We start from the raw sequence: 27,418 nt of genomic DNA, 5'->3' as shown, positions 1-27,418 counted from the left end.
GTGTAAATTAACAAAGCTCCTAATCATGTAGAACTGACAACGGGTAATACAAATCAAAAAAAAACTGAAAAAAAAGTCATGAAAAAGAAAAAAAAACAAACCCCATCCCCAAAGAAAAACAGAATTAATCAACTAAACTAAAAGACTTGGGCAAAACTAACAACTTAAAAATGGAAAAGAAGAAAACCTTAGTGTCGACGACTCCATTCCCCTCCAACAACAGTACAGAGAGATAAAATAAGTTTGGAAATGATCAAATTACATCAAGTGAAAATGCTGAATGAATGGCCTCCAAGTTTTTTCAAACTTAATGGAAGGGTCATAAACTGCACTTCTAATTATCTCCAAATTCAAACACACCATAGTTTGTGAAAACCAATGAAATACCTTAGGAGGGTTAATCTCTTTCCAATTCAACAAAATGGACCTTCTAGCCATTAAAGTAAGAAATGCAATCATCCTTCGTGACTGAGAAATGGGAAAAAATTCTTCAGTTGGTGAATTCATCCTCTGTATGTGCTAAACATGTGTTGATACAGTTTAAAGTAGTGCACAGGGCTCATATGTCCAAAGATAAACTATCTCGTTATTACTCTTACATTAACCCAATATGTGATAGATGTCATTTCGAGATAGCTTCTTTAACCCACATGTTTTGGTCATGTCCCTTGTTGGAGAAATATTGGAAAGATATTTTTGATATTATTTCAACGGTCCTAAATATAGACTTACAACCTCATCCAATTACTGCTATCTTTGGACTACCAATGATAGACTTAAATAATTTAACCTCTTCATCATTATTTTTCTTACGTACATCTGCTTCTTTGAGCCACTGTCAGCAAAAAAAGTAGCAGTTTTTCTTTCTGTTTCTTTATATCGTACACTGGAAGAGCCAATGTTGTAACACTCGCGCAAGCTTTTCACCGATACACCACTGTCCAGTTTTTTCAAGAGTTCAACCTTATCTTTAATGGATAATGTGCGGTGTTTTCACTTCACAGCCCGAGGTGCATTTCCTTTACTCATTGGGGCTAAGAAAGAGCCAGTGATATTAATAAATGCAGGAAAACAAGCAGGAATGGCCTGTCTGTGCTTACAAGAGCACGCCAACACATGAACAGATCTAGCTCAACCAAAACAATGCTCAGCAGATTGGTACAGTTGCGCAGAATATTTGAAATCAGTGCTGGATTATCGAAGAAACCGGATTACGGGTAGTCGAATTAGTGAAGGTCGACTGTATTACTAAGGCAAAAGTGCTTGGGAAGCTGAAAAGGCTGAAGTTAGCTAAGTCCTCAGAACCGGATGGTCTACACCCTGGGGGTCTAAAAGAGGTAGCTGAAGAGATTATGGAGGGATTAATGATCGTTCAAGGATCACTAGATTCTGGAATGTCCTGAGGACTGGAAAGTTGCAAATGTCACCCCATTCTAAAAACGGAGGGAAACAAAAGAAAAAATGAAATGATAGACCAGTTGGTCTGACCTCAGCAGCTGGAAAGATGTTGGCATCTGTTATTGAGGATGAGGCTTTGGCATAGTTGGAGGCACATGATAAAGCAGGCCAAAGTCAGTGTTGTTTTGTAAAGGAGAAACCCTGCCTGACAAATCTGTTGGAACTCTTTGAGGAAATAAAACACAGGATAGACAAAGGAAAGTCAGTGGGTGTTGTTTATTTGGATTTTCAGAAGACCTTTGACAAGGTGCCATATATGAGGCTGTTTAACAAGATAAGAGCCCATGGTATTACAGGAAAGATACCACCATGGATAGAAGATTGGCTGATCAGCATAAGGCAGAGTGGAAGTAAAGGGGGCCTTTTTCTGGTTTGTAGGGGTCGGTGTTGGGACAACTTTTTATGTTATGATCAATAATGTGGATGATGCAATGGATGGCTTTGTTGGCAAGTTGGCAGACAATATGAAGGTGCGTGGAGGGGGAGGCAATGTTGAGGAAGCACGGTTCATGCAGAAGGACTTGTATAGATTGGGGGAATGGGCAAAGACATAGATGGAATATAGTGTAGAAAGTACATGGTGATGCACTTGGGCAGAAGGAATAAAGGCGTAGATTATTTACTAAATAGGGAGAAAATTTAAAAATCGGAGGTACAGAGGGACTTGGGAGTCCTCGTGCAGGATTCCCTAAAGGTTAACTTGCCGGTTGAGTTAGCGGTAAAGAAGCCGAATGCATTGTTAGCACTCATTTCAAGAGGAGTAGAATACAAAAGCAAGGATGTAATGCTGAGGCTTTATAAGGTATTGGTCAGACTGCATTTGGAGTCTTGTCTGCACTTGGACTATTGTGAGCAGTTTTGTGCCCCTATCTAAGAAAAGGTGTGCTGACATTGAAGAGGGTCCAGAGAAGTTTCATGAGAATGATTCGGGTTGTCGCACCCTAGGAAAGGTTTCACTGCTAACATAATAGTCTTTCTGTAAAAGCAGTATTTGAGTTATGGTTTGAGATGATGGGTGCTTTGGAATGTGAACCATCCAATCAGGGGAGTGGGTTTTTGTGTTGTGTGTCTGACACCGGTGTGAGCTGGGTCCTTTGTTCAGCAGTAGAGGAAGAGAGAAGACAGTGGAGAGAACCATTTGAAGGACTGGACCCAATGGGGGACCATGATTCGATGGAGCGGTGCCGGGGTCTACTGAGGTTCGGTGAATATGTATGACTTTTGGAAGAGTTGAGCTCTGACTTGTGCACATTTGACTGTTTAATTATAATAGATACTTTTTGTTTTTTTTTCTTTCTTTTCTTTACTAACCCTTTAATTAAATTAAGATTCATAAATATAAATCCTTTAATTATATGCAGTGTGATGTCTGTTATTTCATGGCACTGAGTTGTAACAGGGTAGCAATTAACACAGCATGCACTCAAACCAGGATTTGGGGTGGGAGAGCCATCTCAATCTCACGGGTTTGGCAGGACTTGAGCAGCCAAAGAAACCAGGTGGGTTTCATGGGAATGAAAGGGTTTCCATTTGAGGAGCATTTGATGGCTCTGGGCCTGTATTTGCTGGAATTTAGAAGAATGAGGGTAGATCTCATTGAAATCTATCGACTGTTGAAAGGCCTAGGTTGTGTGCATGGAGAGAGGATGCTTTCTCTAGAGGGAGAGTCTAGCACCCGAGGGCATAGCCTCAATTGAGAGATGTCCATTTAGAACAAAGATGGAAAATTTCTTAGCCAGTGGGTGGTGACTCTGGAATTCATTGCCACAGACTGCCGTGCGGGCTAAGTCATTAGATACATTTAAGGCAAAGGTTGATGGGTTCACGATTAACTAGGGCATCAAAGGTTACATGGAGAAGGCAGAGGAGTGAGGTTGAGGAATAATAAATCGGCCATGATGGAATGGCAGAGCAAACTCAGTAAGCCGAATGGCCTAATTTTACTCCTTTGTTTTATGATCACTGAAGGCAAACATGCCACCTTCTTCACCATCTTATCCATTTGTGTAACCACTCTCACTGAACTAAGGATCTGGATCCCATTATCCCTCTGTATCTTAATGCTATTAAGGGGTGTACCTCTCCTTTCATTTAACCAAACTGCAACACCTCATACTTGCTGGGATTTCATTCCATCTGCCATTTCTCTGCCCATCTGTAGGCAAAGAAATCCCACTTTACACAGTCCACAATTCCACCAGTCTCGGTGTCATCCACAAGCTTGATAATCTACTCACCTACATTTTCATCCTACAAAGTTTGTAGTTATTGATATGTAATCACAAACAATAGAGGTCAGCACTTGTCCTTGTAGAATGCCTCTGGTCACAGCCCTCCAGCCAGAATAACAGCATCACCCCTATCTCTATGGGCAAGTAAGTGCCAAGACTTGAGATTGTTTGATGTCATTTCCGGTATGCAAGTGTAAAGGGGAACAAAATAATTGTTACTCTGGATCTGATGCAGCAGAACAACACAATAATTTTTAAAAAACCATAAATATAAATGCTTAAGATTTATATCTATAAAGTGATGCTAGGTACAGGAATGTCTGTACATAAGGTGACTAACAGAAAATGATAAAGTATGGTAGTGGGGTGGGTTAATGGTTGAAGGTGTTGATCAGCCTTACTGATGGGGAAAGAAACTGTTTTTGAGTCTAGGTGGTCCTGGCGTGGACGCTAAGTAACTTCCACCCTGATGGGAGTGGGGCAATCAGTCCATGAGCAGTGTGAGTGGAATCCTTCATGATATTGCTGGCCTTTTTCTGGCCCCTTTCTGTATATATAGGAACCCAAACTTAAAGTTCACCCTGAATCCCGTGCATCATTATCTTCTGAATCAACTTACCGAACGGGATCTTATCAAATTCATGTAGGATCATGACAAAGGATTACTTTATACACCTTTCAGGTTTAAATGTAATAATTAACTTCTGGTATGCTAATTTATTAATAGTTTAATAGTCATTTTCCCACACAAATTTATTGACGTTTTTTGGTATGGCTTCCTGTTTCGGTTGCACTGTATCTAGATTTCTGTTCTGTCCAGTTTTCTGATATTTCTGTAGTGTCTAGCTGAGGAAAATTGTGCTGCACTCATCGCATTCCTTGTTGATTTGATGCAAAACTATGCAACTCACTTTGTTTTGGTGGTTTGATGTATATGTGATGCATTAAGCTATCTATAGAAAATCAACGGAGACATTTTTGGACGAGGATTATCTGTGTATTTCCACTGCTTTCTTTTTACTGTTCTTTGTGTGAGCCTTGATGTTTCAAATTATTAGACTTAAGAACATTGCAAGTTTCACCTGTTTCTGTTTTATGTCTGTCATGTGTGAAGCCAAGCAGAGTTGCAGAACGGATGATGTTAATGAGAGAGATTATGAGAGACAATGGAGAGCCATTCAAAATGCTAATAAGAGAGATAACGAGAGAGAGAGAGAGAGAGAGAGAGAGAGAGAGGGAGGGAGAGAGAGAGACACATAATTCAATATGTTAGCCTCTGCCACAGACAGTTTGCTTTGAACCTGAACTGTTCATTAACAATCCTGCTGAGACAATAGGAAGTGTGAAGTTTGGTGGTGGACAGGTGATACCCCATCAGGGGGATAAAAAAAATAGCGGGTTTGCTAAGGCACAACACACACGCCACGAGACCCTGGAAAAAGTATTGTGCCTCACAAGTTGGTGGGAGTGTGGAGGACCGATTGGCGGGAATGGGCCAGAGGCTCACAGGGTGTAAAGGTACGACCGGTGGGGACCTGTTATGTGTCCGCCCTTGCCTGGGTGCCGGGTTCACCATGGAGGAACGGTCGCATCTGGAACGGAGGGGTCACAGTCGGTGACCACAGCGGGATCAGAAGGCATCAAAAGGTTTGCCTGAAACCTCAACCGCATATCTCTCCCTCCCTGCCCCACCTCTCCCTGCCCCCCTCCTCTCTTCCCCCCCCCCCCGCCCGGTACAACAGCGATTACTTGGAACTACACTAGACTGAACTGAACTCTGCATCACCTTAAGACTGATCATTTTACCCCTAGACTGCAACAGAGCTTGGTTGATTCCTATTACCCTATGTCTGTGTATATGTGTATACTATCATTGCTAACCTGTTACATTTATATCCTTGCGGTTAGTGTACTGTATTATTTTTGTTAATAAAACTTTATTAGTTTCTAGTAATCAGACTCCAACGAGTGTTCCATTTCTGCTGGTTTGGCAACCCAGTTACGGGGTATGTAACATGTCTTTGTGCATGTTCTCCCCAGTAAGGGGTTACTCAGCAGTAAGTGTAAATAAAATTTCTACTTAATGTAATTTTGTCTTTTAAGTTCAAGGTGCTGACAGCTGTTAAAGCAGTGCTCTATAGATGTAGAAAAGATCAGCCATCTGTTTGGTAGTCATAATTTTGGAATATTGTGATATTTCAAAGCCTTGCTTCCTTTAAAACACTATTTAAATCTGATAGGTTGCACATGTCGCAGTACATGATTAGACTTCTCTCTCATTCCATTTATGTCCATTTGATAATTTTGCAGAACGGAAGCCATCTTGTGCCATATTACATCTTTGTCAATGGGAAAGCTTTGAATTATTTCTACTGTCTATCCACCATCTTCTAAAATTTCCAATTTCTCTCTTGCCTATTTGCTGAATTTTTTTAAAAGCCAATGGAAGACCGCTCTCCATTTCCCCCCTCCTTAAGCCCATCACTCCAACTGGGGCATAGGCTGCCAATAGCAGCTTAGAGTCCTTTGTCTTCGATCAGTCTTTCAAGCTATCCCTAGGTGTAGCCCATCCCATCCCTTCCACCGACTGTTACATCATTAGTTGAGCCTTAACTGATAACTTAAAGGAAAATTAAAGATCAATAATAAAATTAACATAGTTTACTCTATTGTAAATTGGAACAATTATATTGAGTATCACTATCCTTGTAGTGAGGTCTCTCTAAAGTCTCATTTACTCCATGTGTGTTGTTCTTCACTGCACCTTGTAGCACATCGAGCAACAACCTTGCCATTTCTTCAGCATTTTTGTCTGTTTTTTTTACAAGACCGAGTTGCTAGCTCAATGCTCAACCCAGCACGGGTGGAAGCATGCAAGGAGCCAGCCAGAGTCAAACTTGCCTCAAAGTCTGGTGCAGGTGCCATTACACTACCAGCCAGCCTTATTTACTCAGTATTATAGGTTTACTTGTTTGCACAATTTGTCTTTTACACATTGGTTATTTGTCAGATTTTGTAAATGTTATTGTATTATTTTCTTGTAAACGCCTGCTAGAAGATGAATTTCAAGGTAATACATCGTAACATTTGTACTTGGATAATAAATTTTACTTCGACTCAAGATCAGCATAAATTTCTTACTCTCTTTTTACTTATTTCTAACTACCAAGTTACCATTGCAGTAACCTCATCCCATGGTTACCATAATATTCAAAAGTTTATCAATGTTGGTTAGGAAGATGCTCAAAGGCTGGCCTTTGCAACCTGCTTGGTAGAGAATTCCAAAAATGTGCAACCCTGAACAAACAGAAAACTGGCAGGCAAAACAGCTAGTTTATAAAAAGAAGAAAAGAGGGATGGTGTAGGAAAGGCAATCCAAAGTTTAGGATCTTCACAGAATAAATTGTCACCTGTAACTGCAACACAGTAAAGATAATATATCCAAGTATTCCAATTTTTACTATTTTATGGGGATTGGGGTGCATGATATAAAATTGAGGTAAATAAATGACTCTCACAGCATTATATGAAAACAATGCTTAATTTGTCTGAGTAAATCTATTCAACAATCTCCAATTTTACCTTTGCAGGCTTACAATATTCATGTAAATGGTGTGTTACATTGTCGAGTTCGATACAGTCAACTTTATGGACTACATGAGCAGGTGTGTTTTTAGATTTTGTACATTACAAAAGAAATGTTGGTTCAGAGAGAGTTGGCTGAAAAAGGTTATAATGAGGATGGCAAATACTGTGGATTTTGATCACTTTTGCATGGTAACACTTCCTCCCAATGGTCCAAAGACATATCGGGTGGGTTAATTGGTCATTATAAATTGTCCTGTGATAAGGTTAGGGCTAAATTGGGACTGTCGTGGTTTGCTGGGGTGGCGGAGTTCAAAAGGCCTATTCCGCAATAAATTTCTAAATTTTATGCGATGGACCAATACCATTAAGCAAGGAAACTGTGGACCCAGTTTGGGAACCCCTACTCTAAATAAATACATACATGCATACAAAACACTTTGCAGTTAGCAAAAGGTTTGGATTTTTTTGAAGGTGCCATTTAAAATTTGACTGGCAGTGGTGGTCATTTGTGGAAAATGAATGGAGAGGCTGCAAATGAGTGAAATTCTGAGGGAACTTGTTGCTCTTGTTTATGAATCTGAGTTAACAGGTAGGTCCAACAGATAGTTAGGAGGGCAAGTAGCATTTTGGTCCATGTTGCAAATTGGTTGAAGTGTAAGAAAAGGAGTTTTTGGTTACATTCAAATCCACACCCTAGACTGTGCGCAGGTTTACTCCTCTGCTGAATAGCAGCAGAGTATATAAAAAAATAAATCATTTATTCTTCATAAAGACTATCTAGAGGCTGTCCAAATGTAATTCGCCAAGCTAATTCCTGGAATGAAAGGATTGTCCTGTCAAGACAGGTGAATCTGTTTGATTAAACTGAGCTTTGGTAGCCATTTGAATATAAAATCCTAGGAGGCTTTACAGCAGATATTGAGATGTTTTTTTATTAGTGGAGGAACGAGGAACAAGGACCAATAGCTACAAACAAGAGCCCCACGTTTAAAACTCGGGTTCAAGGAAATGTCTTCTGAGAATAGTGAATCTGTGGCATTCTCTGCCCCAGAGGACCACACAGGCCAGGTTATATGATATATATGAAGGTGAAAATAGAGTATTTTAATGTCTAAGGAATTGAAGGATATGGGAAACTTCACAGAAGAGGAGTTGAGGCCAGCATAGATCAACGGCAGTAGCACATGCAAAATGCTGGGGGAACTCGGGTCATGCAGCATCTATGGAGAGGATTAAACAGTTTACTTTTTATTCCTTTCCATAAATGCTGCCTGACCTGTGTTCCTTCAGCAATTTGTGTTACTCTGGACTTCCAGCATCTGCAGAATCTATGTTTAGATCAATCATCATATTGAATGTCAGAAGCTGTTGAAGTTGAGAGCAATTACTTTTCAATGGTTCAGAAGGGTTGTAATTTTACATTACAAATTAGTAGAAATAATTGTAAAGTATGAATGATTTAGAAAAATATGTGATTGCACTATTTCTATATATGGTATTTAAAGCTACAAGTGAATATTTTTGTTTTTTTTTTAAACTGAGCTTCCTATATTGATTTGTCGAAATACTTTTCGCATTGTTAGAACCAACATATTTTAATGTTCTATTCAAATAGAAATCTGCAAGCACCTCCAAGTTTCAGTTCTAAGTAGTTGCTATATATTTTTCAGCTGAGGAAGGAATATGGGAACAATGTACTTCCTCACTTTCCTCCTAAAAAGATATTCACGCTAACGACTGCAGAAGTTGAGCAACGTCGAGAGCAGTTAGAAAAATATATTCAGAATGGTAAGAATGTATTGCTTTTCACCTGTGTTAATGCAAAAATCTGTAAAATATTTACATTTAAGTTACTTTTTAAAAGCTATTGTTCAGAAGAAATGTAAATTCTTATTACAATTTAATATCTTTGATTCTTTCTGATTTAAGTTTAGCATGAACTTGCCCCTTGTACCTCATTATTGAAAACAGGTTTTTTTTTGAACAGAGTGTTGGGTGCCTGGAATGCCCTGTCTAGGGTGGTGATAGAGCTAGAAACATTAGGAACTTTTAAGAGATGTTTAGATAACCACTTGATGTGAGGAAAATGGAAGGATATGCACATTGTGTCAGCTGAAGAGATTAGTTACCCATTTGATTACTAATTTAATTGGCACAACAATGTGGGCTGAAGGGCCTTTTCCTGTGTTGTACTGTTCCATGTTCTAGCTTCTTCAATGGTGTCTCCTTGCCGTCACCTATATGCACCTTGTTAAATAGCCCTGTATTTATAGTAGTTATGTGCTACTCCTATGCCCATCTAAGCTTATAAGCATCTTTTAAACATATTTCTATATATTTGAGACAGAAGAAATCTAAAATGCATATAATTTTAGATTTTGTGGATTACCCAATATTTGTACAAAGTTTCAGAAAACAGGTATGCCTGCATAACGACTTCGTGTTCATTAATGAGTTACAGTCGGCCCTCCTTATCCACGAGATCCGCATGCCTGAATCCAACCAACCACAAATCAGGAAAACCCGGAAGTGCTCTTCCAGCACTTGCTGTTCAAGCATGTACAAACTTATTTTTCTTGGCATTATTCCCTAAACAATGCAGTATAACAACTATTTTACATAGCATTTACATTGTATTAGGCAATATAAGTAATCTAGAGATTATTTAAAGTATACGGGAGGATGTGCGTAGGTTATTGGGATCGAAAAAAACCGGAAGTTCTTTTACTAAGTAAGTCAGAACAGGTACATCCGGTATTATTTAGCGTCAGTTAGTCAAACAAACGTTAGTCTTAGTATATTAGATTAGATTATGAAGACACTTTATTGTCATTTAGTAATGCATGCATTAAGAAATGATACATATTTCCTCCGGTGTGATATCACAAAACACAGGACAGACCAAGACTGGAAAAAAAACTAACAAAACCACATAATTATAACATATAGTTACAACAGTGCAACAATACCATAACTTGATGAAGAAGTCCATGAGCACAGTAAAAGTTCAAAGTCTCTCAAATGTCCCACATCTCACGCAGACGGGAGAAGGAAGGAAAACTCTCCCTGCCATACCCGACCACGGTCCAACTCTGAGTCATCTGAAAACTTCGAGCTCTAATCAGCTGTCCGACACCGAGTACTGAGTGCCATCTCTATCCGAGCGATTCGACCTCCATCTCGGTCGCCAACAGCAGGCAAAGCCAGGGATTTTGAGGCCTTCCCTCCGAAAGATTCCCGACCACGCAGTCACGACAGCGGCGAACAAGCGTTTCAGAAATTTTTCCAGATGTTCCTCTTTGACGTCCGTCTCCAACAAATCAGAATTGTCCATGGCCCCTATTTAACGGATACGATATCATTTTTCACCGGAGGGCTGCGGAGGTATATATTTTACCTTTCTATGCATATAAAATACTTAAGAAACGTATGTTTCAGCACCAGGCTCAGGAATGGAAATTCCCGACTTCAATCCAGTGACAGACCGCTCCCAAGTGCGCTCTCCATCCGTGCCGGGTTGATGTGAAGGATCAAAAACCCAAAACCCAATAACTAAACCACTGCGTTGCTTAGTAATAATTGTAGGGCAGTAATCAGGGCAGGGCCTTTCCCACTTTATCCTTTAAAATTGTTCCGATCGTTGACCGACTATAGCCTAACGCAATGACCAATGGCGTTTCACCTCTTTCTGATCACTATTATTTACACTTTATTTTCAATCGTGATCGTGATTATTTTTGTGAACAGGAAAACTGCAGATTCAGAGCTCCGCCGTCGGGTCCTAATGTCCAGCGCACTGAGACAGGTTAAATAAGGTCCAGGGTTCCGCTGGGTTCTAAGGTCCACCGCATTGAGACAGGTTGAATAAGGGACTTGAGTATCTGTGAGGGGTCCCGGAACCAATCGGATAAAGAGGGCCGACTGTATTTGCTCCTCTCCTGCCCCTATGCTTCTACTTTTCAAATGGGAGTTGTAACAAAAGATAATTGCATGGATTTTCCTGTCCTTGAAAATGACAGGTATAACCCTGTGTATATGTGTTTGTGTGTCTGCATGCACATGTAGTGAAAAGAACAAAAAAAAATGGGGAATAAATAGTGAGGTGGTGTACATTGGTTCATTGTCCATTAAGAAATCTTATGGCACAAGACAAAGAAGCTGGTCCTCTCCTGAAAAAGTTGAAGAGTTTTACACTCTTTGCATCCTTTGTAAATGAAAATAACTTGCTTGCCTAGAGTTGAAGTAATTATCAACTAACTTTGAAATCTTCCAAACCTGAGAGAATATACATTTAGATAATATTTATTTAGGAACAATTTTTGTGCTTTGGCTTAACTGATTCTTATCTTGTCTTAGTGCGCCAAGATTCCCTGCTTGGCAGCAGTGAAGCATTCAACAGCTTCCTCAGGAAGGCACAGCAGGTATGTTGGTATTCATATTAACCACAAAACAAATCGAGAAGAATGCCAGAGAACAGTTTACCATTGATATTAAAGTACTGAATTGAGCTATCGGCCAAGGACTGAAGGAAACCATCTTAATACTGATAACACATCATGGGGCTTGAGAGGTGATTTTTATTTTGTTTCACATCAATTTTGCTGAATTAATAACTCCAGCTTTGCTGTGTTTTTTTGTATCTAATTTCATGGTATGATATATGATCTAGACTGCCAATCTACTTTCCTGTAGATCATCTTAGCTTTTATCTGCCGAGTAAGATAGTTTTTCAATGGAAGAGTAAATGTTGACTGACCTTGGTGAGAATTCTCAGCTTGGAGAATATTTCAAAATTAGTTAATGTAATTTCCAGGACACAAGTGTAAGGAGAACAAAATAATTTCTACTCTGGATCCAATGCAGCACACAAAAACACAATAAGGTAAAGAAGTACATAGCTTATATACATGTCTATAAAGTGATGCCGCACACAGGAATGTTTGTATATAAAGTGACTGACAGAAAATGACAGGTGGTTGGGAGGGAGACAAAATTAATTTTGGCTTTTGTATCTCATCACTTGAAATTTTGCCTTTGCTCTGCTGCTGTACCTAGGAGAGTTTTACATTTTAATTGCACTTTGAAGTCTGTTCAGCCCATATTCACCCAACTATTTGTTATGCTGTTATAATGTTTCCTTCAAAGATTTTTTTCAGAACCACCTGAAAGTCCAGATGTTGTCAAAAATTTGCATTTTATCAGTTTAACTTTTGAGCTGTTGATTTATCTTCCCCAGAGTGATGGTTTAAAATACTGACAAAAAGTTCCATTGTCACTCAGTGTTTAGTGAAAAATGAGACGTGTTCATCCATTATTAAAGTTGCTGCATATCCATCATTGTCAAATGACATTGTAGCTCCTTTAACTCTGCACTTTTTATAATGAAAAAAACAAAGGAATTGTTTCATTTCAGCCACTTTAAAAAATTAGAGCTAAAAATCTGCAAAATAGGATATAAAGGATGTGATCCTTGCAAAATGAGGGAGTAGTGTTACTTGCAATGTTTTTCTTTCATGCTTCCCTATGATATTGAGCAAGGCCATTTGGTCTATCTGACTTTCAGAGCAATCCCCCACTCATCTCTCACTTACCAACAACCATTCGATTTCTATTCCTTTGTCTCTGTCTGTCTCGTCTGAATTCTGACAGCAGGAAGCTGGAGTGAACTTGTGCAGCCACAGAGAATGTGTAAACGCCGTGCAGATAGACCACAAGTCAGTATTGAACTGGGGTTGCTGTAGCTCTTGGGCAGCAGCACTATCTGTAGTGATACTCAGCTGCAGGTTCGCTTGTTCATTATGTGCCATGTCATATGACGTGGCCGACCATGGTATTTCCATGACCATGATTGTTCTTGGCAAATTTTTCTACATTTGCCATTGCCGCTTTCTGGGCAGTGTCTACAAGATCGGTGACTTCAGCCATTATCGAGGGAGAAGGTCCTGAAAGCAGACTACAGGGAGTTAGGAAGGAAGTTGAGAAGCAGGACCTCAAAGGGACTAATCTCAGGATTACTGCCTGTACCACATGACAGAGAATATAGGAATAGAATGAGGTGAAGGATAAATGCGTAGCTGAGAGATTGGAGCAGGGGGCAAGGATTCGGATTTCTGGATCATTGGAGCCTCTTCTGGGGCAGGTGTGACCTGTACAAAAAGGACAGGTTGCACTTGAATCCCAGGGGGACAAATATCCTGGTGGGGAGGTTTGCAAAGGCTATTGGGGAGAGTTTAAACTAGAATTGCTGGGGGGTGGGAACCAAACTGAAGTGACGGAGGAAAGGGAGGTTGGCTCACAAATAGAGAAAGTTTGGAAACAGTGCGAAAGGGAAGATAGGCAGCTGATAGAGAAGGGACGCACTCAGACCGATGGTTTGAGATGTGTCTATTTTAATGCGAGGTGTATTATGAATAAAGTGGATGAGCTTAGAGCGTGGATCAGCACTTGGAGCTATGATGTTGTGGCCATCACAGAGACTTGGATGGTGCAGGGGCAGGAATGGCTACTTCAAGTGCCAGGCTTTAGATGTTTCAGAAAGGACAGGGGGGGGGAGGCAAAAGAAGTGGGGGCGTGGCGCTATGGATCAGAGATGGTGTCATGGCTGCAGAAAAGGAGGAAGTCATGGAGGGGTTATCTACGGAGTCTCTGTGGGTGGAAGTTAGGAATAGGACGGGGTCAATAACTCTACTGGGTGTTTTTTTATAGACCATCCAATAGTAACAGGGATATCGAGGAGCAGATAGGAAGACAATAACAGGGTTGTTGTGGGAGATTTTAATTTCCCAAATATTGATTGGCATTTCCCTAGAGTGAGGGGTTTAGATGGGGTGAAGTTTGTTAGGTGTGTTCAGGAAGGTTTCTTGACACAATATGTAGATAGGCCTACAAGAGCTGTACTTGATCTGGTATTGGGAAATGAACCTGGTCAGGTGTCAGGTCTCTCAGTGGGAGAGCATTTTGGAGATAGTGATCACAATTCTATCTTCTTTACCATAGCATTGGAGAAGGATAGGAACAGACAAGTTAGGGAAACATTTAATTGGGGTAAGGGGAAATGTGAGGCTATCGGGCAGAAACTTGGAAGCATAAATTGGAAACAAATGTTCTCAGAGAAACGTACGGAAGAAATGTGGAAATGTTCAGGGGATATTTGCGTGGGGTTCTGCTTAGATACGTTCCAATGAGACAAGGAAAGTATACAGGAACCATGGTGTACAAAGGCTGTTGTAAATCTAGTCAACAGGAAAAGAAGAACTTACAAAAGGTTCAGAACAAAACTAGGTAGTGATAGAGATCTAGAAGATTATAAGGCTCGCAGGAAGGAGTTTAAGAATGAAATTAGGAGAGCCAGAAGGCGCCATGAGAAGGCCTTGGTGGACAGGATTAAGTAAAACCCCAAGGCATTCTACAAGTATGTGAAGAGCAAGGAGGATAAGATGTGAGAGAATTGGACTAATGAAGTGTGATAGTGGAAAAATATGTGTGGAACTGGAGGAAATGGCAGAGGTACCTAATGAATACTTTGCTTCAGTATTCACTATGGAAATAGATCTTGGTGATTGTAGGGATGACTTGCAGTGGACTGAAAAGCTTGAGCATGTAGATATTAAGGAAGAGGATGTGCTGGAGCTTTTGGAAAGCATCAAGTTGGGTAGGTCACTGGGACCGGACAGGATATCTGCCAGGCTACTGTGGGAAGCGAGGGAGGAGATTGCTGAGCCTCTGGTGATGATCTTTGCATCATCAATGAGGACGGGGGAGATTCCCAAGGATTGGAGGGTTATGGATGTTCCCTTATTCAAGAAAGGGAGTAGGGATAGCCCAGGAAATTATAGGCCAGTGAGTCTTACTTCAGTGGTTGGTAAGTTGATGGAGAAGATCCTGAGAGGCAGGATTTATGAACATTTGGAGAGGCATAATATAATTAGGAATAGTCAGCATGGTTTATGAGCCTGATTGAATTTTTTGAGGATGTGATTAAACACATTGATGAAGGTAGAGCCATAGATGTTGTGTATATGGATTTTAGCAAGGCATTTGATAAGGTACCTCATGCAAGGCTTACTGAGAATGTAAGGAGGCATGGGACCTAAGGGGACATTGCTTTGTGGATCCAGAACTGGCTTGCCCACAGAAGGCAGAGAATGGTTGTAGATGGGTCATATTCTGCATGGAGGCTGATGACCAGTGGTGTGCCTCAGGGATCTGTTCTGGGACCCCTACTCTTTGTGATTTTTTTTTTAATATAAATGACCTGGATGAGGAAGTGAAGGGATAGGTTAGTAAATTTGCTGATGACACAAAGGTTGGGGCTGTTGTAGATAGTGTGGAGGGCTGTTGGAGGTTACAGCGGGACATTGATATCATGCAAAACTAGGCTGAGAAGTGGCAGATAGAGTTCAACCCAGATAAATGTGAGGTGGTTCATTCTGGTAGGTCAAATATGATGGCAGAATATAGCATTAATGGTAAGACTCTTGGCAGTGTGGAGGATCAGAGGGATCTTGGGGTTCGAGTACATAGGACACTCAAAGCTGCTACGCATGTTGACTCTGTGGTTAAGAAGGCATATGGTTCATTGGCCTTCATCAATCGTGGGATTGAGTTTAAGAGCCGAGAGGTAATGTAGCAGCTATATAGGACCCTGGTCAGACCCCACTTGGAGTACTGTGCTTAATTCTGGTTGCCTCACAACAGGAAGGACGTGGAAACCATAGCAAGGGTGCAGAGAAGATTTACAAGAATGTTGCCTGGATTGGGGAGCATGCCTTATGAGAATAGATTGAGTGAACTCGGCCTTTTCTCCTTGGAGTGACAGAGGATGAGAGGTGACCTGATAAGAGGTGTACAAGATAACGAGAGGCATTGATCGTGTGGATAGTCAGAGGCTTTTTTCCCAGGACTGAAATGTCTAGCACAAGAGGGCAATGTTCTTATGTGCTTGAAAGTAGGTATAGAGGAGATGTCGGGTAAGTTTTTTACGCAGAGAGTGGTGAGTGCGTGGAATGGGCTGTCGGCAGCGGTGGTGGAGGTGGAAACGATGGGGTCTTTTAAGAGACTCCTGGATGGATACATGGAGCTTAAAAATAGAGGGCTATGGGTAAGCCTCAGTAGTTCTCAACAGCTTTGTGTGCCAAAGGACCTGTACTGTGCTGTAGGTTTTCTGTGTTTCTAAGCTACAAGTTTATAACTCCAACACGAGGAATTCTGCAGATGCTAGAAATTCAAGCAACATACATCAAAGTTGCTGGTGAACGCAGCAGGCCAGGCAGCATCTCTAGGAAGAGGTACAGTCGACGTTTCGGCCCTCTTCCTAGAGATGCTGCGTTCACCTGCAACTTTGATGTGTGAAGTTTATAACTCATTCATTTCAACCAAGACCAGCGGCATTCTCATCTACAGGTTCAATTGCAGATTTCAAATTAACTGATTTGAATGTAATATGATAATGAAGAGATGTCTTAATTATCAATCAATGACAACTGAGATAACTTGTATTTTTTTAACAAATATATAGAAAAACTGGTCTTCATGGTTTCAACAATTTGGTATGTTTAGGAAACTCAGCAGATTCCAACTCAAGAAGTACAGCTGGATGTCTGTCTATCCAATGGACAGAAAGTGAAAGTTAATATTTTCAGCTCAGATCAGACAGAAGATGTGTTAGAGGTAAGAATAAATCTACAGTTTATACAAATTTCAGCAAAATGATTCAGATCTTGTATTTGTGAAGTGCAATCAGTATAATTTTAACTCTGCCAACAAACAGTCAAATGTACTTGCCAGGGAAATATCTGATTTTTAAACCTGTATCATTTCTGTGTTGTATTTCATCATCTGCAAGTAATTAGTATTTCTATATTCCCAAATTTTTTGTATTGTGAAAATTATCAAAAATCCAAGATTTTTCCAGCTGCACTTGGTGTTGCTGTTAAGATTAATGCAATACCGTGTTAATGCATTACATATAAATATTTTTTGGTTATGCTAAATTAGTACTCATAATGGATTACATCAGATAAAGAACCATTTTTTTTTAATTATAAGAGCATCAAAATAGAAAGGAGCATAGTCTATTCTGCTGCTCCAGCATTAAGAGTGAATCAAAGCTGATCTTTTCCCTCTGCATTCAGTAAGACCACAGCTCATCTTTTACCTCCATATCACATGGTTGTACCAATCTCATCCGTTGATTACTTTGGTATCTGCAAAAATGTCAATCTCTTACCTTCCCTGCCCTCTTGGGAGAAAATTACAAGGGTTAGTTGCTCTTCAGTTGATTGTGATCACTGCTGCTTTGCCTAAAACAGAAACCAATCATTTGACTTTGGTGTATTCACTTGTAGAAATTTAGAATATTTCTGGTATTTTGATTAACAGAAATGTTCTAACACTGCTTTTATTATTATTAAAGGCAGTTGCCTCGAAACTAGATCTTCCTGATGACCTAGTCGGATACTTCAGCCTTTTCCTTATCCGAGAAGGAAGTGATGGTGGTTGTTCTTGTAAGTTTATTAATTAAATTATTCCATAACCCAGAAGAAGACATATTAAAGTTTTCTTTTTTGAATTTTGGTGGAAAGTTCTCTTGAAATGGATGAAAATTGGGAGTGCTTTTATTTGATAAGTAATTAAACAATGGATTTGCTGATTTAGTAATTACAGCATTTTGTGTCTACTGGATTCAGATTTCAGTTCCAATGTAAAATGATATTGCGCAGCCTCTTCCTGCCAGCCGTAAAGACTGAATGAAAGAGGAGGAATATACAGTCTTATTCTACTTGGCATTTGGATAGGCAGTGTTCAAAAGTTGCACCATACTGTGTAATGGACTTCGAATGTAAATAACAAAACTCAGCAAATATTTAATTAACCTTTCAGAAATGTTCTGCTTAAAATTTTTTTTAAAAAGCAACTTTACAAATTTCTTAACCAGGCACAGCAGTAGTATGATTCCAGTTGGTAACATTTCAAAGTGTTTATAATTGTGAATAGACTTACAGTATTGAGTATAACATGAAGGCTGTAAGGAGATCTCTCTGGGACCTTGAATTGCAACTGTTTAGTGGGCTGCATCTGATTTGGGGTGCGTTTATGTAACACTGTCATTAATGGTCATGCATTGTACTACATTATACCAGGTAGATTAATTGGTCATTGTAATTTGTTCCATGATTAGTTAGGGTTGATCAGGTTTGTCGGGGGTTGCTGGGGTGGTGTAGTTCGAAGGGCTTGCTCTGTGCTGTATCACAAAATTAAAGATAATCTTGAGCTAAGCACTTATTTCTGTTCTGGATATTGTATGTTTTTAATCTGATATTGACGGGCAATAGGTGGACTAGTGGTAGACTTCGAAATCAGAAGAAAGGATCAATTACATAATATGAAGGAAATGGAAAAATCTATAAAGATAAACTGAAGTAGGAATAACACTCTAAATTTGTTTATTTTTGATATTAACTTCATTTTTATGAATTCTTACTAAGTTGTACGAAAACTACAGGAGTTTGAATTACCCTATATTTCGGTCACAAGCTTGAAGAATTCAGAATACAAAATAGTGCTGCGAAAGAGGTAAAAATATATATACTTTTTTATTTCAAGTTGTCTGAAGATAACTGATCTGGGTTCTAAACATGCAATTCCAATTTATTTTAAAAATTAACAACTTGCTGCTTTTTGCAGAAGACATTTTGCAATAAATTCAAAATACTGGATTTGCTTAGGTCGAGCAGCATCTGTGAAGAGAGCAACGTAATATTTTAGGTGGATGATCCTTCTTTATAATTGGGAAAAGTTAGAAATGAAGCACATTAAATTCCAGAGAAAGAGAAAAATTTTAGAGAACAACAAAAAAATGTTTGTGATAGGGCAGAGACTGGGGGAGAGAATGACAATTTTGGGGTGATATTAGTACTGGGTGAATATCGAGGCTGTTGTAATCAATGCGGGTGGTCCTTTGGGAATGATTTTAGTGCCAGATGAATATAAGAGGCTGGTGTAATCATTGCGGATGACCTTTCTGGGAATGATATTAGTCCCGGGTGAATGTAGAAGCTGGTGTAATCATTGCAGGTAGTCTCTTTGGGACTGATATTAGTCACAGATAAACCTTGAGGGAAGAGGACAATAAGGAACTGAGGTGCAAAACATTAGCAATGTAATGGATGTAAAACAAAAGAGAATGTTGGGAATATTTGGCAAGTCACTGAACAATTTGTACTACAGGTCGACCTTCACTAATCCGGCACCATTGGGACCTGAGGAGTGCCGGATTAGTGAAAATGCTGAATTATAGAAGGATCACATTAAGCATAATCAGTGCCGGATTATTGAAGGAACCGGATGACAGGTAGTCAGATTAGTGAAGGTTGACCTGTAGTTGAATTTATTAGTTCTGGTTGTGTGTAGCTCAGCTAGTAAAGGAGCTATGGGTTTTGTCTTTAATTGGTAAAATTCCATCAAATATTGTATAATCTCAAGGAAGCTGTAGCAGTCATTCAACATATTAGTCTTTAGATGGTGCATGTACCATGTGATCAATGCTGCCTTTTGGAACATTTTTTAGATCTCTTATATAAATTAGTTCTTTGGATTTCATATTGGAAGAATAAATAGGCACTGCTGATAAGCTTTAAACTTAATTCAATAAGATTTAATTTTGCTTATGTGCCCATTAACATCTTTTTAAACTGAAGGCTTGTACGATTTTCCAATTTTACAAAGTTGTGTTATATATTAAGAGAAAATATTTGCATTGTTTCTCTTGTCTAAAATAAGTTATTAATTCAAATAAGTAGGGATGGGAGAAGATGTAATTAATTCCAAGCTCTTTTGACTAGAGAACAATTGATCCAACAGTGAGCAATGTTATGATTCATGCCATCCATCAAATCCCTGCTTGAGCCATTGTAGAATGTTAGTTCAATTTTTGAACATGGTGGGAAAAATCTCTTACAGTGACCGAGGATATATTCATGAAAGTTAACCATGCTTCATGAGTTTTCCATCTAATTGTTGAGATTTTTTTTAATGGTATAAACATAAATCCACTATTTAAAACCAATTTACAGTATTTGTTTTCGTATTTGAGTTCTTCATTTGGTATAGATGTGCATTCTCTTTTCAGCTGTTGAATTTCTAATACCCAGCAATGTTACTAAGAGTTTTTGAAATGGGTAAGAGATTGCCATTAGCATTAGTTGCTAAAGATAGCAGGAGGACAAACTTCTGGGGAAGATTAATATGAAATGCATGTAAGTGACTGTACTAATAATACTGCTTTGTTTATAGCTATTGGGATTCTGCCTATGATAATGATGTCATGGAAAGTAGAATTGGATTGAATCTGTTATATGCCCAGGTAAGACTGGTCTTAGTTAGCAAGTTAATTTGCAGTCCAGAAACAGTATAGTCAAAGTTCAAAGTAAATTCATTATCAAAGTACATATATGTTGCCATATACAACCCTGGGATTCATTTTCTTGTGGGCATTCACAGTAAATAGAAAGAAACATAATAGAATCCATGAAAGACCTCAGCCAACAGGACAGACAAACAACCAATGTGCAAAAGACAAACTGCACAAATGCAAAAAGGAAGAAAATAAATAACTATAATAATAAATAAGCAATAAATATAGAGAACATGAGATGAAGAATCCTTAAAAGTGAGACCAAAAGTTATGGGAACAACAGGAATTCTGCAGATGCTGGAAATTCAAGCAACACACATAAAAGTTGCTGGTGAACGCAGCAGTCCAGGCAGCATCTCTAGGAAGAGGTACAGTTGACGTTTCAGGCCGAGACCCTTCGTCAGGACTAACTGAAGGAAGAGTGAGTAAGGGATTTGAAAGTTGGAGGGGGAGGGGGAGATCCAAAATGATAGGAGAAGACAGGAGGGGGAGGGATGGAGCTAAGAGCTGGACAGGTGATAGGCAAAAGGGATACAAGAGGATCATGGGACAGGAGGTCCGGGAAGAAAGACAAGGGGGGGGGGGACCCAGAGGATGGGCAACGGGTATATTCAGAGGGACAGAAGGAGAAAAAGGAGAGTGAGAGAAAGAATGTGTGTATAAAAATAAGTAACAGATGGGGTACGAGGGGGAGGTGGGGCATTAGTGGAAGTTAGAGAAGTCGATGTTCATGCCATCAGGTTGGAGGCTATCCAGACGGAATATAAGGTGTTGTTCCTCCAACCTGAGTGTGGCTTCATCTTTACAGTAGAGGAGGCCGTGGATAGACATGTCAGAATGGGATGTGAAATTAAAATGTGTGGCCACTGGGAGATCCTGCTTACTCTGGCGGACAGAGCGTAGATGTTCAGCAAAGCGGTCTCCCAGTCTGCGTCGGGTCTCGCCAATATATAAAAAGCCACATCGGGAGCACCGGACGCAGTATATCACCCCAGTCGACTCACAGGTGAAGTGTTGCCTCACCTGGAAGGACTGTTTGGGGCCCTGAATGGTGGTAAGGGAGGAAGTGTAAGGGCATGTGTAGCACTTGTTCCGCTTACATGGATAAGTGCCAGGAGGGAGATCAGTGGGGAGGGATGGGGGAGACGAATGGACAAGGGAGTTGCGTAGGGAGCGATCCCTGCGGAATGCAGAGATAGTGGGGGAGGGAAAGATGTGTATGTTATGGGAACAGTTCAGTGATGGGGCAAGTGTCGTTATTCCCTCTGGTTCAGGAACATAGAAACATAGAAAACCTATAGCACAATACAGGCCCTTCAGCCCACAGAGTTGTGCTGAATATGTCCCTACCTTAGAAATTACTAGGCTTACACCCTCTATTTTACTAAGCTCCATGTACCTATCTAAATGTCTCTTAAAAGACCCTATCGTATCCCCCTCCACCACCATTGCTAAGAGCCTGATGGTTGAAGGGTAATAACTGTTCCTGAACCTGGTGGTGTGAGTCCTGAGGCTCCTGTACCACCTTGCTGATGGTACAGCAAGAAAAGAGTATGGCCTGGATCATGGGGGTCCATTATGATGGATGCTGCTTTCCTGCAACAGTGCTCTGTGTAGATGTGCTCAGTGGTGGGGGGGCTTTACCCATTATCAATTACCCTAAATATGTAATGTTTAACTTTTCATTTGTCTTTAAGTACAGTAAAGAGTTCTTCCCTTCAGAAGTTTACAAGCAGTCCCTTTGCACATTAATAATTGCTAGTAAAAAGTTTAAAAATAATAAAAACCAGAGAAGCTAGAATACCTTAGAATACTAATCGTATTTTTATCTGGTAATCATCAGACTTCATTATAAGAACATTTGTGTTAACTTACAAGATGTAATGAAGCAGAATAGCCAATGTAATGTTTTGTATATTAAGTGCTGAATCAAGACTTAAAAATGCTAGAAATCAGATAAGTATCTTTAGGCAGTCTTGGCTGAGCAATGTTTTCACATAATGTAATAGACAAGTTGCAGGTTACCAGCAGTAATCTTTTTAAGGCACATTATCATGGTTTTGAGTTTTCTCATAGACTTGGGTGACTATTGCAGTAGACACAACCCTCCCCAAAGTTAGCAGCATCTACAGGAGGGACTATCGCAGGAAAGAGGCCACATTCATAATGGATCCTCGCCATTCAAATTGTACCCTCTTCTCCCTGATTCCATCAGGTAGGAGGTATAGAAACCTGAAATCCCACTCTACCAGGTTCAGGAATAGCTATTTTCCTGCAACCATTACGGTCTTGAATTGATCCAATCTCTTTATTTAAGAAAGCACAGCAGCATCTCCACTCCTTGACAAGACTGAGGTGAGCGGAGTTCCCCGTGCTCCCATTCTAACCAGTTTTTTACAGGAACACCATTGAGTGTGTCCTGATCAGCTGCATCACTGCCTGGTACAGGAACTGCAAGGTATCTGACTAGAAGATCCTGCAAAGGATTTTGAGGACTGCTGAGAGAATCATCAGGGTCCAAGACATTTGCCAGGAGGGCCCTTAACATTGTCAATGATTCCTCCTATCTGTCCAACAATGTCTTTGATCGCTTGCCCTCAGGCAGGAGGTACCGAAGCATTAGGACAAGAACTGCTAGGATGGAAAATAGCCTCTGCTAGGCTGTGTGATTGCTGAACTCCTTGCCACCACCCAGGTCTCACCACATATGAAGCACCAGAAGCGTTATACCCGTTTACTTTTTAAACTTGCCTCGTAAATGCTCCTTATTGTTTGATTATATTACCACAAATAAATTACTTTATGTGTGAGTCATATGTATGGTGTTGAGTCACTTTGATCCAGAGAGATGTTGTTTTGTTTAGCAGTATATATGTAAATAGTTGAAAGGACAATAAGCTTGCACTTGACCTGCAAAACCTGAACCCTGCCTGAGTAACAGAACACAACAGACCACTTCTTCCACTACTATGCACGTCTATTTGTTTTGTACTTGTGTCATTTTTTGCTGTACTTTTCTCTTTGCTGTGTGTAATTATGCATAATTTATGTTCTGTGTATTGTTTGAACCAGCATGCCCATGATACTGCTGCATGCAGGGTTTTCATTGTACTTGTACCTCACTGTACTTGTGGACATGATAATAGATTTGTTACTGCCCTGTGGCACTGAGAACCTGCTCAATTTTTGGAGGTACCACTTCCATTTTGAGTAGTATATTTAAATAGCCCCAAATTACCTCTAAGTTCCTTATAATTCTTGGGCTATTTTTACAGTTAATGTGGTATTCTGACCTTAATCCATGATAAACCACTGTAACACACGCAAAATGCTGGAGGAACTCAGCAGTCAACGTTTCAGACTGAGACACTTCATCAGAACTGGAAAGAAAAGGGGAAAGAGCCAGAATAAGAAGGTTGGGGGAGTGGGGAGGAGTACAAGCTAGCAGGTGATAGGTGAAGCCAGGTAGGCAGGTGAGGGAGGGAAATCAAGTGAGAAGCTGGGATGTGATAGGTGGAAAAGGTAAAGGGCTGACACCTCCATGCGAAGTGCCATTCTCTCTACTTCAAGGACATGATGAGCTAAATGGCTGCCATCTAAACCACAAGGTTTCTATGATCTTTGAGTTATGATGCTGTTGATATATCGGGGGGAAAAAAAAAGTTGAACCATGTTTTCAATTGTGTCACAGACGGTAGCTGATATTGAACGTGGGTGGATCCTTGTCAACAAGGAGCAGCACCGACAATTAAAATCACTTCAAGAGAAAGGTTCGAAAAAAGAGGTAAGTTCTATAATCTTGTTTGGAATGGGTTGACAAAAGAGAAGCCTATAATTGACTGGCATTAGTTTTGAAACTAAACACAATAATATCAGTATTTTACATTTTGCTACTACCTGTAGACTTGTTTGGCAATGTGATTTATCAAGCTACATTTGATAATATTCCATACAAGTTTAGCAACAAAACAGGAATTTGAAGTGGCCTTATGCTTGGTAATTGGTAGGCAAATAGCAGACCTATAAATAGTAGCAATGTAATTCATTGTATGTTCTTTAGGATACAGGCTTTGTACTAAATTTCCCTGGTTCACCATGAAAGGAAGCATCTTAAGCTACATAAACAGAACATTAAGGTGCATTAATTTTCTAAATAGCGACTGTGGAGGAGCAGAAGAATTTGATTGTGCATGCAGCCGTTGCTAAGAACTAAAAGTACAAAAATGAGTGGGATACTACCCTTGTAAAAGTAGTTGGGGGAGTGGTATGATGGTGCAACAAATCAGTTCCACAGGGTTTTGGTTAAATCCCATACAAGGTATTGCATGTGGTTTTGGCAGTTGAATTTCAGTAAGGATATTAGCCTTAAGCAGGTTTATCTGGTATTCAGGACCTGTAGTCTTGTCTTGGTTACTATCTCAAAGTTCAGAGTGTATTTATTGTCAAAGTACATGCATGTCATCTTATGCTACGCCAAATACTTTGTTGCGGGCATACATCGTAAATACAAAGAAACACAATAGGATCAATGAAAGACTGCACACAAGGTGGATAAACAACCAGTGTATAAAAGACAAAAGTTGACAAACTGAACAAATACAAAAAGGTGGGGAGGGATAATAAATAAGCAATAAATATCCAAGAACATAAGATGAAGAGTCCTTGAATTTGTCCACTAATGCCCTCATGAAATTAGTTCTTAAATCCCCAGAACTAACCTCATTAATATTTTCTCTGCACTGTCGAATAACCTCCATATGGATACCAGATTTTGCTCATTACCAGAGTGTAATACAAAAATATAACTTGTCTGCTTTTCATTCTGTCCAGCATTAATTAAGTGCTTGAGTTATTTTTCTAAGACCTCGATATATCCCAAGATAGAAGACTGAGGAGCGATCCCATTGAAACCTATGAAATATTGAAAGGCCAAGGTAGAGTGGATGTGGAGAGGATGTTTCCTGTTGTGGCTGATTCTTGGACCAGAGAGCACAGCCTCAGAATAGAGGGGTGTCCATTTAAAATGGAGATGAGGAATTTCTGTGGTGAATCTGAGGAATTCATTGCCATGAACAGTTGTGGAAGCCAAGTCATTGTGTATATTTAAAGCAGGGGTTGATAAGTTCCCGACTGGTAGGGGCATCAAAGATTATGGGAATACGGCTGGACAATGGAGTTGAGAGATAATAAATCAAGTGTGATGGAATGGTGGGGCTGACTCGATTGGCCAAGTGGCCTAATTTTGCTCCTGTGTCTTATGGGCTATCCCAATATAGAACAAATCAAGTAAGATTTCTCTGATGTTATGTCATTCTCGTAATTTTATTTTGGTGTCTTTCTGCTGCCTTGGCAAGCTTGTATGCTATTCAGTTTTGTTTTAATTTAGAGAAGTCTTTGATTATATATATTTGTACTTTAAAGTGAACTTGATTTCATCTTACAGACTTGCAAAAGTAAATTGTTATCCTTCTGTGCAGTTTATCAGCCTGGCGCAAACGCTGAAGTATTATGGATACATCAAATTTGATCCTTGTATCACTGATTTTCCAGAAAAAGGTTGCCATGTAATAGTTAGTGCTGGCAATAATGAACTGAATTTCCATGTCAAGTTGCCCAATGATCAGATCAAAGAAGGCAGTTTCAAGGTCACGCGTATGAGGTGCTGGCGTGTTACTTCCTCGGTGAGTAGGACAGAAATTTTGAAACATCTTGCTCATTATTTGAGTATTCATATTGTACAGAATTTTACATGTTTGATTATTTTTAAATTAAAATTACTGTTCCTTTAAATAGTAAAATTTTAATTATCTGAAACTTGTTTCCAAATATTTTAGAAAATTTATCAGGTGCTTTTAAAATTGGAAATATGACTGATTCAATCCACTTTTCTGAATTTTCATGAGTAACTTTGGTGTCAACAATGACTTTTTTTTGTTAGCAAACTATGATTTAAACGCTAATGAGAGATGAGTATACTTATCATTCTGGAGTGATAATTTGATGCAGATGTTGGGATAGCCATTTGTGGTTTGGGGTGCTTTTTGTGAAAGACAATAAACTTCAGTTTTGTCATCCAGCCTGTAGGTTGACACAAAAACTGATTTGAAGAGCAGGGGAATGTTGGTGATATCCTGATTAATATTTTAATCCATCAGCCTCGAGCACTGATACTGATTATTTCTGCTTCCACTGACACTTTGCTCTTCATCATTCCCTTAAACAATTCCTGAAGAACAAGCAGGCCCTCGTTCCATTATTGGTTCTGTCATTTTGACCAACTCATGACTACAAATATAATTTCTTCACGCACATGCAATTCTAAGGAAAGTGGTCAGGAAGTTGGTCATTAACAGTAAGAGATAGAGGCCTCAGTCCCAAACAACTTATGACCAACTTCTTAATGATTGACATGCATACCATTCTAAACTGGAATATGTTCTGCAATAGAAGAAAAAAGAATTTTATTGAAAGGTGTAAAGTATACATTCCTGTTTGAAATGAAAGAGAAGGTAGGTAGCTCAGGTTGGCTGCTTGTTTGTAGGGTTGTTCGCCGAACCTGGAGGTTAGGTTGTAAACGTTTCGTCATCTTCTGAATTGGTGTCATTAGTGGGCAGCTGAGTGCTTGCATTTATATTGGTCCAATTGGTTAGCTGTCACACTGGCTGGTAGTCTCTGCTGGCTCCTGGCCAAGCTGTGCAGATCTCCAGCACAGATACCAGAGCTGTCA

General features: G+C 39.7%; 1 protein-coding gene across 2 annotated transcripts in view; it reads left to right on the top strand.

Annotated features, from left to right (window-relative positions):
* Nucleotides 1-27,418, top strand: part of snx17 (sorting nexin 17) — a 77,650-nt gene that overhangs the window by 23,319 nt on the left and 26,913 nt on the right. For both annotated transcript variants that reach the window (XM_063040859.1, XM_063040857.1), the window contains exons 2-10: nt 7,280-7,354; nt 8,948-9,065; nt 11,634-11,698; nt 16,836-16,946; nt 17,692-17,782; nt 18,764-18,851; nt 20,571-20,640; nt 24,383-24,475; nt 26,169-26,372. In XM_063040859.1, coding sequence (XP_062896929.1) covers nt 7,280-7,354; nt 8,948-9,065; nt 11,634-11,698; nt 16,836-16,946; nt 17,692-17,782; nt 18,764-18,851; nt 20,571-20,640; nt 24,383-24,475; nt 26,169-26,372 — 915 coding nt within the window. The remainder of the gene's footprint in view (nt 1-7,279; nt 7,355-8,947; nt 9,066-11,633; nt 11,699-16,835; nt 16,947-17,691; nt 17,783-18,763; nt 18,852-20,570; nt 20,641-24,382; nt 24,476-26,168; nt 26,373-27,418) is intronic.

The sequence above is a fragment of the Mobula hypostoma genome, chromosome 2, assembly GCF_963921235.1.
Source record: "Mobula hypostoma chromosome 2, sMobHyp1.1, whole genome shotgun sequence".
NCBI classification, from domain to species: Eukaryota; Metazoa; Chordata; class Chondrichthyes; order Myliobatiformes; family Myliobatidae; genus Mobula; species Mobula hypostoma.
The sequence above is the reverse complement of the archived record's forward strand: the minus strand, read 5'-3'. Positions and strand labels throughout refer to the sequence as shown.